Source organism: Tenrec ecaudatus, chromosome 15 (assembly GCF_050624435.1).
Source record: "Tenrec ecaudatus isolate mTenEca1 chromosome 15, mTenEca1.hap1, whole genome shotgun sequence".
Classification (NCBI taxonomy): domain Eukaryota; kingdom Metazoa; phylum Chordata; class Mammalia; order Afrosoricida; family Tenrecidae; genus Tenrec; species Tenrec ecaudatus.
The window spans coordinates 60,018,259-60,035,921 of NC_134544.1; the positions used below are offsets into that span (position 1 = coordinate 60,018,259).

General features: G+C 45.4%; 1 protein-coding gene across 1 annotated transcript in view; it reads right to left on the reverse strand.

Moving 5' to 3' along the window:
- The window catches only part of DLGAP1 (DLG associated protein 1), a 394,837-nt gene that overhangs the window by 116,849 nt on the left and 260,325 nt on the right, over positions 1 to 17,663 (reverse strand). The window contains 1 exon segment of the mRNA XM_075532913.1: positions 11,270 to 11,299. Within this exon segment, the coding sequence (XP_075389028.1) occupies positions 11,270 to 11,299 (30 nt within the window).

Sequence of the window (17,663 nt, forward strand, 5' to 3'; positions counted from 1 at the left end):
CCAGGAATTTCTTCTGAGGTTCCTTGGAATGGGCGGCAGCCATTAACCCTTCGGTTGCTGTTCCAATAATTGCAAGAACTATTATTAAGACCCATATTCTATCAATGATATAGTTCCTTGTTCAGAACTTAAAATGCATATCCCAGAAATAGGCGTTTTCAGATATCGCTGAGAGAAATACACGGTAGCCCAGCCTTATGAATGGGAACGAACAATCTCTAGCAAAACTACATATGCATTGACCCTTGTACCCAGCAATTAAATATCTAGCACTTGACCCTGAAGATGTGCAACCCCAAATACAAAAGAGCACAGGCTCACGGTTGACCATTGTGGCATTATATGTACTAGAAAATATTGGAACTAGCCTCACATTGTCCGCCCAAAGGAGACTGGCTGAATACACTACGAGACAGCCACCAAATGAGGTTTCATTTTAACCGAGAATGAGAAAAGTTGTTCTCAAATCAGTGATTTTTCAAGATATCTTATGAAAGATAAATAAATAAGGTATAAAATAGTACATATTATGCTGCTTTTCCTATTTTTCCATGAGCAAGACTATCTGTCTCTTGATGACCCATACATACAATACAGAACCACCTCCACAGGGCTTGCATGCGGTGACCTTTCACAAGCGGATCACCAGCCTGAGTTTGACTCACCAACCGGCCTGTGTACAAAGCTGCTTCTTTCCCTTCCTCTTTGACACCATGTCTTCCAAAACTTACACATCCTCTATGGAGCATTTTTCCTGACCCACCAAGGCAAAGTTCCTCTACTGTCTTTTATGTTTGCAAAAAACCTCTCTTTTTGCACTTCTATTATTGCATGTATCTGAATATATTATAATCATCTATTGATCTGTATGCTGCCTTATCTGGTTAGCAGAACTACGTCCAGTTTTTTCTGTCTCCATGCCTAGCCCACAGTATGGCATAGAATAGGCATTGAAAAATTTCACCCATTAATGTTTTCATAAATAAATATATTAATCATAAGGAAAGAATAAAGTCAGTCATGAGTTGGGCTGCTAACTGCAAGGTCAGCAGTTGAAACCAGAAGCCAGTCTCTGGGAGAAAGATGGAGCTTTCTACTCCCAGTCAGATTTACAGTCTGAGAAACTCACAGGACTGTTCTAGTCTGCCCCCTAGGGTCACTGTGAGTGGGAATCGACTTGATGTTTGGGAATACGTCATATTTGTGAATAAAGTGTCTTGAGAAATAGTTTGATTCTGGAGCTCACGGAGGTTGGGGTAACTTGCCCAGGCCATTGTTCTTCGATTTCTTTTGGAACCTGAGTCTTGAGGAAGCTGGTATCCTAAAACTCACCTCAAAGCAAATAATAGATCAGTGAGCAGTTTCCTCAGGGCTGTTTTGCCTTGGACATTGGGATCTCTTAAAGACTGACAATGTGCAGTCAGTTTCAAGTCTCTGAAATATTTTAGCCCCCTCACGAAAATGTACCTCGATTTGCAAATTGTATATTTAAACTCCAATCACCTTTCATTACTGGTGGTGATCATTAGGTATGTCATCTTGGCCTGGCTAGCGATCTCAGTGGTTGGGCAGTAGGTCCGTCCCTATTAGATGCAAGTCACAGTCTGATGAAGTCTCCTCTGGAGGCTGGACCTATTCTGATACCTATAAAGGCGGTCCTGCAGAGAACTGGTTCCTCTTCCTTCCTTCCTTCCATCCATCCATCCATCCATCCAACCAACCATTTTTCCCTTCTTCCTTCTGTCCTGCTGGTGTGGATCCTGTATCTGATCTCTTGGGATGTGTGCCTATAGCCTGTGATATTACCTGTTGATCCTGGGAACTCTCTGTGACTTGCCTGAACATCGGATCTATTAAACCATCTCTTCTGCTATTGGCCTCTGATCTCCCAGCTTTTCCTGGCTTCCCAGCACCAGGCGACTACACAAGTCCAGAAAAGTCTTTTATACAAGATCTGACACCTAAACTGTATTAACTCTTTCCACAACTGTGTGAGCCAATTGTCTTCCCCTTGGTGCAAGCTTCTCTCTCTCTCTCTCTTTAAAAAAATTATCACAATCCACACATACATCCATTGTGTCAAGCACATTTGTACATATGTTGCTATCATCGTTTTCAAAGAATTTTCTTTCTACTTGAACCCTTGTTATCAGTTCCTCCTTCCTCTTCCCTCCTCTCACTTCCTCCCTCATGAACCCTTGATAATTTATAAATTATTATTATTTTTTTATGTCTTGCCCTGTCTGATGTCTCCCTTTACCCCCTGTCTGTTGTCTATCCCCCTGGGAAGGGGTTATAGATAGGTTATTGTGATCACTTCCCCCTTTCTCCCCCCACCTTCCCCTTCCCCTCCTGTATGGCTACTCTCAATATTGGTCCCGAGGTTTTTTTTTTCTATCCTGTATTCCCTGTGTTTCCAGCTCTTATCTGTACCCATGTACATGCTCTGGTCTGGCCAGGTTTGTAAGGTAGAATTGGAGTCATGATAGTGGTGGGGAGGAAGCATTAAAGAACCAGAGGAAAGCTGTATGTTTCACCAGTGCTACACTGCACCCTGACTGACCCATCTTCTCCCCACAACCCTTCTGTAGGGGGATGCCCAACTGCTTACAGATTGGCTTTGGACCTCCACTCCGTACAAACCCCTTATTCATGTTATGATTTTTGCTTCTCTCTTTGTAAACATACATGTCACTGGCTTTGTTTCACTAGAAAATCCATCCTAAAACATTGCTTTAACAGGCTTTTCAAGAACTAATGGTTTATTGTGTTTTAGGTGGGAGTTTACCCAGTAAATTTGATTCCCTTTTATTAATGTTTTTTTTAATGGTCTCAAAAGCCTACTGCCATTGGGGCATTAGCGGTTCCGGTGTGGAATTCCTGTAGGAGCCTTGGATTCAGTTCCTGGCCAATGCACCTCTTCACCCTTCTTTCGGTGAAGGCTCATATATTGCTATGATGCTGAACAGGTTTCAGTACAGCTTCCACACTAAGGAAGACTAGGAAGAAAGGTCTGCAGATCGCTTTATAAAATCATCCAGTGAAAACCCTATGAGTCATAACTGTCTGATGTGTCATAAGGATGCATTTCATTCCATTATGCATGGGATTGTCACAGGTCAGTGGCCGACTCCATGGCACATAACAATAAGGACAACGAGAATGTCTGCTGTCACTGCCTCCAAACAGCCTAAACTCTTCGCTTCAGTCTGCCTTGCAGATACCAAGGTCTACATGTGCTGGGTATTTAAAAAGCTGACACTGCTAAATCATTTTATTCTAATATTAAAGACATAATTTATTTCTCAGATAAATGCTGAAATATTGCTACTCTAAAGCAATATTTAAAAAAGGGAAAAGAACACAAAATGATTCTAAACCTAAACCAAAACAATAATCAGATAAGTAACCAATCTATTGAGAGAAGGCTATTTTAGATAATTAAGAGATATTCTGATGTTTTTCCTTAGGTGACATGTGATTTGATTGCATAAGCCTCAATACTTAGATTTCCATTAGACTATATGTAATAATATGGAATAAAATGACACCCAATTTTATAAAAATAAAACTCACAATCACTGTGAATCACATTAACCTTAAAATGTTATTATTATGAAACAACCCTAAGCAAAAGTCATAGCGTGTGCAATTTTTTTCACATTGAGTTTTTAAGCCAGTATAAAACATAGGAAAATATTAACAAAAAAATACAAACACACAAAGTTGATTGAGTGCCTATATGCCACACGCTTTCCTATATATTGAAACTACATGTCATTTGATTCAAGCCTTTCATTTTGCTGAGTGCTCAGTAGCTTACCCCATTTCGTAGGCACAGAAAGTGTGGTTCAGAGAGCAACCTGTTTCGGGAGACAACACAGGTAGGAAGTTGTGGCTGGAAAGTTTAGAGCCAGGGTTGTCCTCCTTGCTACCATCCCATCCCTTCTCCCAATATATGTTCCAAACACAATGTTAGCAATTTATATTTGAGGACCATCTGTCACTGTGATGTTGGAGCTATGCCACCATTGTTTCAAATATGAACAGGGCCACCCCAGGGGGACAGATCTCGGAGGAGCTGCTACACTAAGACAGACTAGAAAGAAAGGCCTGATGATCTCTCTCTGAAAATCAGCCAGGGAAAATTCTATGCGTCACAAGAAACCATTGTGCAATACAGTGCTGGAAGATCAGCCCCCTCGTTTGGAAGGCAACAAGGGGCTCCAGCACGTTGGTGATCATGAGGATGGAACAGGACAGGGCAGCACTGTGTTCTGCTGTCCACAGGGTCGCCATGAATCAGAATGACTTGACAGTCACTAGCAACAACTGCACATTCAAGAGGAAGGACATCTAGAAAGTCCACCTTGGGAAACAGAGGGCTTAAAATGGTCCCTCTTCACAGGCTGCCCCAAGGTACTGTGCGCCACACAGATGTGCCCACGACTCTCTGTCTATATGTCCGTGTTGGTTAAATTTAGGACATGCCTGCAAACTCACAACCCAAAGCATTTCACATCCATAAATTTTTGGATGGGTTTCTAGTTTGGCATTTCATTTATGTATGACTGTATACCTGCTTTGGCTTTTTCCGCAGTGAGACCAAGCAAAAATGATAATGTATGTTCTCGCAACTCCAAGCACCAATGACCTCATCAAAACTCTTGTATGTACAGCTGGGTCAATATTTAGAAACATATGCATCTTGGCTGAATTCCAAATACACATCGGATCAACAGAGAGTTGGTTTTACAGTTACTTCTAGTGGGTGTGAATGGTGATGAAGAGGTATAATTTCCGGGTTCATACTCCAAACGTACCCCAGCAATAAGAGATTTCAGTACTTGCTTGTTTAAAGGTGGTGCGCTCCACACTTGACATTAAGGTCAGATTATATTTGTAGATTGAAAATAGAAAAGCCATGTTCGAATTTTGAGATTGAAATACGACGGGGCTTCAAAAGGTTCATGGAAGAATGGAACTGAACGATACTGACATGTGACTCTGAACTTTCTGAGGCCCCCTCAGACTTGTAATGGCTTTGATATCACTACTGAATGGACTTCAAAGACTACTAATTAGACCAGTCCTTAAACCTTGTCTTATTCTGCCCCGTGGTACAATGGGTATTCTGTTAAAGTAAAATATGAACTTTGTTTGCATTATAAGCATGTCTACATTGTAGACTGCTAAAATAATAAGAATTGAAAAACAAACCAGATATCAAAATGCACAGTCTTAAGAAACAGAAAGGAAATGAGTTCATGACTTAAGCTAGCAGCTTTTCCATCGCAGCTTGACTTAGACCTGTCTGTTGCGCGCCCTCGGGAAGGTAGTGAAGAGCAGGCTGGTCCTGCTAATTTGCAGCTAGGTACTCAAGTCTATTTATTCAGTACAGAGTTTCTTAATTTTTGGCTCCAGAGATCAAAGATTCCGAGTCGTGGCTACTCCCTGGAGAGCTGGAGTGGTATTTCCAGCAGTTCTCTTTACTCCGAAACGTCTGTCTTCTGCAACAGGGATGGCCGCGCGCTATGTGTAGGCACGCTGTGAACTTTTAAACCCCTTGCTAACAAAATGCTAACTCGGATGACATCAGCCCTAAACAAATAGCTCGTTTGTTCTACCACTCTGAAACTCTTTCTTCTCCTCCTCGCCCGTGGATGAGCAGGTTAGGAGTGGAAATCCCATTCAATTTGGAAATCCCCTTGAGCTGTGCTAGGCTCCTGGCACAATATTATAACCTTCTTCCCTTGGTGGGTGGTGGAAGTCCTGACTCCTGGAAAGGGGATGGGGACCTTTGTCCCCAGGAAGGGAGCTTCTCACAAACGGGAGAAGCAGGAGTTGAGGTTGCTCTGCTTGCTTATGGCATCATTCAAAATGAAAGTGACTTTCAGCACCCTGTGCGGTTGATTCCGAGTCATGTCAGGGTGGCCTGTGCTCCACTGGCTTCTCAGTGGCTGAGTGTTCAGAGGTTGGTGGCCAGGCCTTTCTTCTGAGGCACCCCTGGGAGGACTGCAAACTCACCTGCCTGGTGAGGAGCTACAGGTGCCCACTGTTTGTACCACCCAGGGACTCCAATGGCAGCACAATCAGGGGAGTTGACCCTATTTGCTAGGACTTTGGGGAGTTTGTGAGTCAGAAGAAATAACATCTTATCATGTTCCTACCATATTCTATATCCTGTGTTAAATTCTTTACCTATGTGGCCTTACTTAATTTTTTTTACAGCCACCGAGATATAATTAAAAACAAAACAAAACCCAACTCACTTCCACTGAGTTGATTCCGACTCACAGCAACTCTGTAGGACAGGGAAGAACTGTCCCTGTGGGTTTTCCAGACTGGGAATCTTTAGGGGAATAGCACGTTTCATCTTTCTCCCATGGAGAGACTGGTAGGTCTGAACTGGTGACAGCATGGTGAGCAGGCCCATGTAGGGTAACAGAGGAGCCCCTCCAAGGCTCCTCTCCATTGATTGTTGAGGACATTGAGGAAAATAGTGATTATTTGCCAAACCCAACCAGTGAATGGCTGGTTTTCTATTGCCTAAGGTCCATAGTCATTCTGCGACACTGCAGAGATAGAGACGGGCAGTAGAAGAGAGGGCGAGGCAGAGGAAGGGAAGGGAAGAGGCATAGAGAAGGAACAAAGAAGATTAATAGGGGAGTCTTCTGAGAGACAACCAGCAGCTATTTGACTCTCTACAAGCAAGGAGTCCTGGCGGCATAGTGGTTATGCATTGGACCGAGAATTGCAAGGTTGGCAGTTTGAAACCACCAGCTGTTCCTCTGGAGAATCTACTCCCGTAAAGAGTTGCAGTCTCAGAAGCTCAAAGGGGGCAATTCTACCCTGTCTGAGTCTGACGACTCCATGGCAGTGCTTTGAGACAACCAACGACAGGGTCAGTTGCAGAGCAACCACAAGGAGGCAAACTTTCCCTTTACCCATTTGACTCGAGATGGAGTCAGGTGCTATGCTCCTGCGAGCCACCGTTCTATCTGTGATGTATTGGATGATTAATGTGGACTCTCGGCCTGTGGCTATAATTTCATTTTGGAGGGAGCGGTCTCTGCTATACTAAGGGAGAGGATTAAAGGAGGCTTAAGTCCTGACCTTAGTGGAGGGTGTGAACCTGGTCACACCTTTTGCTTCCTTGGATGTATGGTCTGGTGGAGTAGCGGTTATGTGTTGGGCTGCTAACATCTAGGTCGGTGGTTTCAGACCACCAGCCACTCCTTGGGAGAAAGACAAGACTTTGATCTTTTGTAAAGAATTACAGTCTCGGAATCCCACAGGGGCAGCTCTACCCTGGTAGGTGTCAGAATGGACTAGATGAGAGGGAGATTGCTTTATGGTCCTGCTAAGGGCAAAAGCCACACCTCCACCAAAGCTGCTTCTCTGTGTGAAACAGTGGTCTTGGACACGGAGAGATAGGAGTGCACTTGAGGTTTCAGTCTGAAGCGGTAGAGGCTGAGACCAGAGGCACGATTCCAACTCACGGCCATCCTATGGGACAGGGTCTTCAAGATCTCGACTAGACTAAAAAGCCTCGTCTTTCTCCCTCAGAGCTACTGGTGGTTTGGCACTACTGACCTTGAGGTTAGTAGTCCAGTAACCCATTATGCTACCCAAAGCAGGAAAGCTCAGGTGACTGGGCTATTGATACCTTCATCTAGTCCCGCCGGTCCCCATTGCTGAAGACGTGGGGCTTCCCCAAAGACACTAGATTCTTTGATTCCTAGGTCTAAGCCTTCAAAGGAATCCAATGTCATTTTGTTTCTTTGGGGGTTTTCACCTACAAAGTAAGAAACCTTGGTGGTGCAGTGGTGAAAGGGCTCAGTTGCAAATGAATTCTGCAAACCGACTGCTTTCTGGGAGAAAGATATGGTCCGCTGCTTCCATGAAGACAACAGCTTGGGAAACCTGGGGCGGACGGCAAAGGGTTTGGTTTTGAGACCTACAAGAGATACAGCCTATTGACTCTTAGGAGACACTTCCCACAGAAGACACCCTGGCGGTTATCAGTTTCAAAGGCCCACTTAGAGACTGGGTGGCTCTTTCTCTCCTCCTGCAGGCCTGCTGCCTACTGCCTCAGCATACACATGTTGGAACACACATGTCCCACGTGTGCACAGCACAGGTTTCTGCAGGCTGGAACAGGGTCCAGCCTCCTCCAGGAAGCGCTATCTGCCTGGAGTTGTCCGAGCAACTCTACCGTGGCATGACTCAGTCCCACATGTGCCCGTGTTTGAATTTCTCCCGTTAGGGCAGGTGCACCTATCTTACTTATGGAAAATATGTGCTCTCCCCGCCTCCACACACGTATACCTTCTCCCGGCTCCAATTTCAGAAGCAATTTCTCAACCAAACTCACCGCAGAAGGTTCTACCACCGATTTCTGGGCTTTCTCTCCTCCCCGCTGCCCAGCTAACCCCCTTCCCCCTAGATTTCTGTCTGGATATTTAGCCCTTACTTAGATTTTCTCAGCGCTTGGTGTTATTGAACTAAAATTAGAGCCCAGCATTCATCGACCTTACAGATAAAACACTGCAATGATACCTTGCCAGCTTAATTTTCTCCCGCCCAATCCTTTCTCTTCATTGCAAAATTAAGCATTCTTTGGTGTTTATTTCAAAGGACTTATGTATAACCTCGCCAGTAATATCATCTAAGATGGCGTGGCCTTCCTTCCGCTGTGAAAGCTTCCAGGAGTGCCATGGTGCTGACGGATGCACCCTTGCTTCGGAAAGGGCAAAGAGCAAATAGACACGCGAGAGGCCCCGGTCCATGACGGAAGCGCTGGGTTGTCTGATGTGTGGACGTGAAGCCCATGAAAGGGCTTAAACCGAGGCCTGGCTAGCAAGTGGCTCGTGAGATCTTGGTTGATTTTCTCTGATGACTTTGACAATTGGTTTTTCTTAAAACAAGGATAGAAAAGAGCAGGAAAGAAGACAACCCTGACCTACTAATGCTATTTTCAGAGTTCTAGAATAGTCTGGAGCAGAGACAGTTATAAAGAAAAGGAACCGGGATTCCCGCCACTGATTTGCATATTCCGTGACCGGGAACCTTGCAGTGGCTGCCTGGAAGTCACCCACAGATGGAGAACAGCAGGTCGGTGATTGGTTACGCAGTCACGAAGACTTCCATAGGAGGCTCGATTTGAGTCCCACATGCCAGATGCATCCCTTGGCATGCATCGACCGCCCCCCCCAGCCGCCCCCACTCGGATGGATGCCATCACAGATAATAGAGAGCATGCGCCAAGCCAACCCGCTATAGCCGCTCAGCCAAAGAGCTTCCAAAGCATGCGCCCCCCCTCCCCGTCCCGCACCCCGTGAGTCTGTCCTCTGGGACCCCTCCTGGGCGCAGGGACCCCAGCAGGCCGAGGCCGGAAGATGAGGGAGGAGCCGGACGCAGCGCCAGACACGCTCATCTCTGGAGAACAGAAATCTCTTGGCCGGAACAGTCCGCAAAGGATCGAGTGCGCTCCTGGCTTGCTGGCTTTCTCATTGTGTTGGCACATCGTTTCGCTGGAACTTGTGCTTAAGCCAAGCAGGCAACGGACGGCCACGGCTTCAAACCCACTGTCGGACGAAACCTCCCTGCGCCCCCGCGGGGACCCAGCGTGGCAGGGGCTCCTGCGAGAATACCTGAGCCTGGGCGCAGAGGGGCCGCTCCGTGTAGTTCTGGTGCTCCCACGCTTTGTTAGGCAGGGAGGGCTTTCACGAATTTTTCTACGAAAGGCTATTCCAGTGGGCAGAGGGCTCTGGAGTCCTGCTTGGTGGCGCGCAGCAGGCCCGAGGATGCGCTGTGACGCCGCGGGGCTCGAACACTGGCCCCGGGTGCTCCAGTGCGGGGGTTCGTGCTGATGTTGAACAGCATGGCAGCAGACTTGGTGCCCAAGTGCCAAGCGTTTTCCACTTGGGTACAGTGTGATGTCCGAAGTCACGTCCCGGGGACGACAATGCCGGGCTCCTCTCTCATCTCCCAACCTTCAGCCTCCAAGTCAACTGCGCCCCTCTTCTTGAGTCAAGCAAATGGTCTCGGCACTCAGAACCCCGTGTTTCCTGCTCTCCAGCCCCATGCGTTGCCCGTACATCAAGCCACAGCGCCCTTTAGATTCGAAAACTCACCTTTAAGCCCACCACCTCCTCCAAGCAGCCTCCCCTGATTAAATGGGGATGAAGGAACCTCGGAAGCATGGCTGACAAACGCCCACTAAACAAGAACACACACACACATACAACACACCCCAAAACAAACACAGACACTCACAAGAAGAGAAAATTACACATTCTCTACTTTCAGATTGTATGCTCCTGAAGGGGGCAAGGAGATCAGTTTTACAGTCAGTTAATCATTTCAGACACCGAGGTCTTTTCAACATTCTCAGTGGGTACGCAGCAAAATCACTTAGCTAGGGCTGTTTTCTCCGACAGAGCGTCCCTTTTCTTCCAAACCTCCTTCTTTCCTTCTCAACTCTTCTTCTGAATGCATAACTCAAGGGAACGGCCATCACCAGCGGTGGCATAGTGGGGGAAGCATTGGGGGGCTAACTGCAAGGTGGGCAGTTCAAACCCACCTGCCGCTATGCTGAAGAGGAGACTACTGCTCGGGTAAAGACCTGCAGTCTCAGGAATCCTGCGGAGCAGGTCTGCTCCGTCCTGTAGGGTCACTGCGGTGGGAAGTGGCTGCACAGGAGTGGGTTGAGTGAGGTGAGGCAGTCCTCACAATAACCTGGGTTTGTACACGGTATGATGCGGGAAGAGCTCCTAGCGAGCTGGGGCAATGCCTTAACCAGGGCGCCTCAATGGGCTTTTCAGGTTCATCACTTCTTGGGCAAGCATGTGGGCTGGGCTAGGGCAGAGGGCTACAGCCTGCTAGAGGAAGCCCTGCTGGAAGTCCAAGGGCCAAGGCTGTTTGCTGACTAGCCGGGGTCCAGCTTTTTTAATCAAGCGGCAGGAGAGCACAGGGCCCCGGGCAGAGCACTGGGTCTGTGGCAATCACATCAGGAAGGAGAAACAGACAGCCACTCTCATAGACTAGACGGTGCCCTTGCAGGTCGGTGTCAGAGCCACGTGTGGAGAGGCGAGGGACTCGTGGCAGAGATGACCAGAACAGGGAGAAACACAGATGGAAAGGCAGTAGCTGGCAATCAGAACATGGCCATCCAACACCAGCGCCACATAAGCTTCTAGCTACAAAGCCACGGTGCGCAACCCTGAAGCCATACAGTATGGACTTTGTGGTTATCAAGACGTACCTTCAACGGCAGAGCTCAGTTTTATGACACCTTGAATAAAAACAAAAAGCGGCGGTTATCGAATGGACCCAGATTACCCTCTCCAGTCTTCTCATAACACACATGCTTCCGATCTGGATTTTTTGGGTGACATTTCAAGGATTTAACTAAACAAATGTCAATTTCAAAAAGAAACACTTGGCGAAGTTTCATGGGTGGCTTCGTTTTACCACTCAAACCATTTGGGAGCTGACATGTTTTGGGATGAGACAGAGATCAAGGATGTCTGAGTAACTATTTCTGCTGGATCGTGATGGATGCATTCACACCCTGGGGCACCAGCATCTAGTAGCTCCTACGCTATAGAGATCATTTGGTGACTGTTGGGACAGTGTCGCTGTTGACATCTGTCTCCACTTGTCACCGCTTCTGATTCATAAAGACCTCAGTGTGTTGGAGCTGAAGTGTGCCGCCCAAGGTTTTCAGGGACTGAGTTTTCAGAAGTAGATAACCAGGCCTTTCCTCTAAGTGACTCTAGGTGGAATTGAACCTTTCACTTAGCAGGCAAGCGTGTGCATTGTTGCACCATTAAGGATCTCATGACGTTCTTCCCCCCAAACAGCCATCCACAGTTCTCAGACACCCACAAGGCCACCGTGGGTCGCGCCGGGCACGATGGCAGCTGGGGGTGAAATATGAACCATGGTGTGAATCAGCAGTGTTCTTCTCTGTGGTGGTTTTGGCAAAAAGCATGTAACTAAGTCCAGTGTGCCCCATTTCTCCATGGGCTGCAGGCCCGGATGTGAAAGGATCGCACCTGCTCATGAAGATATTAACATTCCCCATGAATGGAGAGTCACGCGCCTTTGGGGACTTTATAGGTGAAAAGGAAAAACTCACCTAAGTTAGCCCCGATTGAACACTTTCATTTAAATAGTATGGCTGTGCAGCAAAAGTGAGACCAAACAAAAACCTCCCAAACTGGGAGAGCAGGGGCCCCTTAGGCTGATCAAAAAATCTTCAGTCTCATTGGGTTATTTGGCTGAAATCCTGGTTCCCTTTTAAAATGGGGGTGTTTCAAATTACAAACGAAACAAAGCCTTTCAATACAAGTAAGCAAAATTGGTCTTAGCAGGACTAGCATTCGTTTTAACCGACTATGTTCACAAAGAGGCGTTGGTTTTCCAGTGTCTTCCCGCCAAAGCCACTTTCTAAGTTATCCATTGATTTCACCTTTCCTGCAGAGCTGGTGGTGTCTGGGAAATGTGTAAGAATGAATTCTCCAGGGGAACAGTGTGCATATCGTTACTGTAACATAAATGACATGCTTATGATATAGCTGATAAAAGGATGTCTAGCACACAATTAGTAAAATGTACAGTACTCTTAATTATAAATTCTGTATAGCCAATTGGTTCTCATGGAATGCTCTTGTTGATTGATTTTGACCAATTTCTGGTTGCGACTCCACTCTATTTTGGCAACATCATATATCTATTTGGCAACATCATATCTGCTATTTTCCCAATAAACTGTCATTAAACCAGATGTGATCTAATATTAAAGAATTTCTTATCTTTACACAAGCTATATTAATTGAATTAAAACCTTGCAGCTTCCATATTATATAAATACCTACACATGGCCTATATTTCTAGCTGTCAGTCTGATGTCACTGAAGGTGGAGGTGGGATGAGAGAAAAAGTCACACACCTGTAGGCAGTCCTCCCGCCATCCATGTCCAGTGCATGCAAACAACCTCAAAGGTAGAAGTGACTGGAGAAGGTAGTCAAAGAATCAGAAAACAAGAACCTTAAGTACCACACTCTTGTGCATCTAATTCACCTACATAAACAATGGACACACACCTCGGAAGCACACAAAGCGCATAGGAGACCAACAAGCGAGGGAGCTGTGTGGTTTATAAAAATGGAAAACATTTGTTTCTCATGTAATTAATTGGAAGCTTTAAGATAGTTTAGTGTGTAATAATGATTATGTTTAATGAGTGTCCTCACATTCCTGAAATATGTAACAATTCTTGCAAGCTAGCATCATCCAACTCTCACATATTATCTCAGAACTGATATTACTTTCCACTCGTTCCGGAGAAGAAAATATTGAATTCCAGAATGCTTCCTGGGATAGTCACAAAAGGGATTATGGTTCTATTATAATTCAATCGAACAAGCCATCTGTTAGTAAGTTTACCATTTATTCTAACTTTATCAGGAATTGAAAAATACATAATAAACAAAGCACTTTGGAAATAGCAGTTATCAATTGTCAACTAGGAAGACAACCTAAGTGGATTTGGCATTCTTTTGATTAGGCAACTAAATCAAGAGGTAAAGGTTCATAAAAGTAGTTGGTGTCTGCTTCAGCTGGCAAGGCTCACGTCCTGCAAGACATCCCTGAGGAGAAGCCACATGGACCTACCCTGATTCAGCCCTGGGTGCTGGAGCAGCAGTGTGGAGACCCCTGCCAGCGCCGAGATGCTTGCACAGTCACTGATTTGGCTTTCGTCCTGGAGTCAGCATCATTGTGTGTGTTTTGTGAGATTGAGGAGGACTTTGTAGATTGGTGTCAGACATATGGGCTACTGTTGGATTTATGGGCTTGGCAGTACTGGGTTGGGATGCTTTCTTAATGTGCACTTACCCTTTATATAAAACTCTGTCTTATATAAATGAAAAAAAAAGTAGTTGGTGTATTAAGCAGTGATCCCAAACTGTAGATTCTCTAATAGGAAACCAAGACAGAACAGCAGATCTTCATCAACATTGCTTTTTATCAATAAAGAGTGTGAACACATGCCATTGAAATGAAAGGCTAACCATTATGTCCAGATCATTCTGGAAGGAGATGAGGGTGGTGGTGCAGTGGAGCCCAGCAGTGTAGGCACTGTGCTAGGACAAGAGGGAAATGAAACAACAAACAAAAGGCTGGCCCTCAAGCTCCAATTATAAACATTTTGATAAAAATATTAGCGATTCATTAGCTCTACAGAGGCTTATTTTTATTTTAAATCAAGCTTTTCCTTATAGGAGAGTAGAGGCCTTTTTATTGTAAAATATATTGTGTAGTGAGAATTTAGAATTACCTAGATCATAAAGAGAGCAGAAAGCCCATCTTTCTCCTGCAGAGTGGCTGGTGGTTTCAAACTGTGGATTTTGAGGTTAGCTATCTATCTGTAATGCTAATGTTGATATTATACCAAAATTGCAGGAGGGGATCGTTTATATTAAAAATTTGAAGATTTAAGAAATGAGTGCTGTTGACATTACAAAGCTGCACATAGCACTGCTGACTTTTCAGGCACAAACAGAGTGGACAGTGTGTGGTGAATGGTAGACAAGGCACTGCTTTGAATTCAAGGTCAGCCATAGCGTGTGCGTGCGCGCACATACACTCACACACACGCACACGGGACCCCAGCACCACCCTCTTGTCATTCCTCTTAGTCTGTAGAAGTATTTGAAAACAGAGGAAAAAGAAAACGAACTGTTCTCTTGTCAACACATTCTCTTCAATGTAGCAACCTCCCTAACCAGTGTCCCCACGCACGCACGGGGAGCATGTCCATTGTCATCCTGAAACTCGGAGCCAGTCACTAGCCAGGTATTCTATCGGCAGGGAGCCTCCATTTCCAAAATCCACTCATCCATTTCCACCTAAGATTCAAATTAACTGATGTGAAAGAATTTATAGGCAGAAGGGTCAAATTAAAAGAATCCCTGCTGAAGTGTGGGTAACTAAGGCTCACTAAAACTTCCAACGACACCTTCATGAATTTGAAATAAAAAAGTATTCACCTTGACCCTTTATGACTGATCGCTGACGGTTTCTTCTACTTCACCTCACGTGACTGTTTCCCTTGTTCACACGCCTCCAGCACTTTTCTCACATGCCAGTCCCTTGCTGCCTCAGGGCGGTGCAAAGGCTTCCTCCGGCTTAAATGCACTTCCGTCAACCTGCAAGCTCTCCCTACAGCTACAATGTTAAAATGTGGAAAGAATTCCCCAGAAGTAAATTTATCTAGTATTGGGGGGCAATACTATACCCTGAACGGACTGCAAAGATTATTAGCTGATAGATTTTATATCCACATATCTCTAGGGCCTGCATTTCTCTCATCATCATTGCTATTACCCTAGGCTAAGTGTTCACAGCAAAGTTCACAGGGATCTGTAAGACAAGGTGGCTATCATAGAAAGCTGAGTTGAAAAGAAATAATCTATTTTTAATATCCTAATTAATTCCCACGCTGCAGCTGGCATGATCTTTTCAATAGGCGAATCCAGTTACGGGAGCCCTGGTAGCGTAATGGTTATGGGTTGGGCAGCTAACCTTAAGATCCACAGTTTGAAACCACCAGCCACTCTGCAGGAGAAAGATGGGCTTTCTGCTCCCATTATGAGTTAGTCTTGGAAACTCACAGGGGGCAGTTCTACCCTGTCCTATAGACTTGCTATGAGTTTGCATGGACTCAATGGGCTTGGGGTAATCTGATTATGGAGCCCTGGGGGCGTAGTGCTTATGCATTGGGCTGCCAGCAACAAGGTCAGCAGTTCAAAAGCACCAGCCCTCTGCAGGAGACATGGACCTTTCTACTGCCATAAAGAGTTCTAGTCTTGCTTTGGGCCTCTCCTCATGTACTCCCCAAGCAAGAACACTTGGTTCTAATAACCTGGCATTCTGTGATGCTCAGCTTCCCAACATCATCACTGAAGACAAAATGGGTGCATAAGCAAATGTGGTGAAGAAAGCTGAGGGTGCCCAGCTATCAAAAGATACAGCATTTGATGACAAAATAATAATAATGTATGAATTATGAAGTGTTCATGAGGGAGGGAGAGGGAAAAATGAGGAGCTGATATTAAAGACTCAAGAAGAAGGCAAATGTTTTGAGATGATGATGGCAACAAATGTACATATGTGCTTGACACAATGGATGGACAGTGATAAGAATTGTATGAGCCCCCAGTAAAATGATTTTAAATAAATACAGCATTTGGGGTCTTAAAAGCTTGAAGATGAACAAGCAGCTATCTAGCTGAGAAGCAACAAAACTCATGTGGAAGAAGCACACCAGCCTATGTGATCATGAGGTGTCAATGGGATCAGGTATCAGGCATCAAAGGCCCAGAACAAAAAATCATATTGATGTGAATAAGGGGAACGTGGAGTGGAGACCCAAATTCCATCTGCAGACAACTTGGCGTCCTCTTTCAGAAGGGTTACAAGGAAGAGATGAGCAAGTCAGGGTCCAGTATAGCACCGATGGAATATACAACTTTCCTCTAGTTCTTTAGTGCTCCCGGCCTCCCTCCTCCTTACCCCACTATCATGACCTCAATTCTACCTTACAAATCTGGCTAGACCAGAGCATGTACACTGGTACAGATAAGACCTCACAACAGAGGGAATCCAGGACAGATAAACCCCTCAGGACCAATAATGAGAGTAGCGATGTCAGGAGGGGAAGGGGAAAGTTGGGGGGGAGGAAGAGGGAACTGATTTCAATGATAGACATATAACCCCTTCCAAGGGGAATGGAAAACAGAAAGGTGGGTTAAGGGAGACAGTGGTTGGTGTGAAACATGAAAAATAATTATAACTTATCAAGGGTTCATGAGGGAGGGAGAGTTGTGGAGGGTAAAAAGAGGAGCTGATACTAAGGCCTCAAGTAGAAAGAAAATGTCTTGAAAATGATGATGGCAACATCTGTAAAAATGTGCTTGACACAATGGATATATGGATGGATTGTGATAAGAGCAGTAAGAGCTCCCAATAAAATGATTTAGAAAAACAAAAAACAAAAAAAAAGAGTTATAATCTTGGAAACCCACCAGGGCAGTTCTACCCTGTCCTATAGGGTCGCTATGAGTCGACATCGACTTGATGGCCGTGAGAATCCAATTATGAGTCCTTCCCCTCACCTCACCTTTGAACATCTTACGTGTCATCTCATTGTTCTTAAGATAACAATACAAAGCTTTGTCACGGTCTGCAAAGCCCTGCATGATAGACCACTATCAAGAGGTGGGGTGATGTCCACTCTCAAGGACTCTGGGCAGGTTCTAGGACTGCTTTGACCTGTAGGACACAATTGAAGTGGCGCTGTGTCTGTGTCCAGATGAAACAGCCCGTTGCCTCTTTCTGCTCTTGGAACCCACCCTCTGTGAACCCACCAGGCTAGAAGCCCTGAGACTCTTCATGGAGATACCACATTCAGACAATCTGCAGATCCCAGCCGAACCTGGACTTCAAGTTGTCCCTGTCATGCAGGCATGTGTATGAAACCGTCTTGGACCAGTTGCACACCATCAAGTACTCTTCCTTATTTGCCAAGAAAAAACCAAAAAGGAACAGCAACCCGGCCTCGGAAACCTGGGAGCAGTTCTGCTCTCTC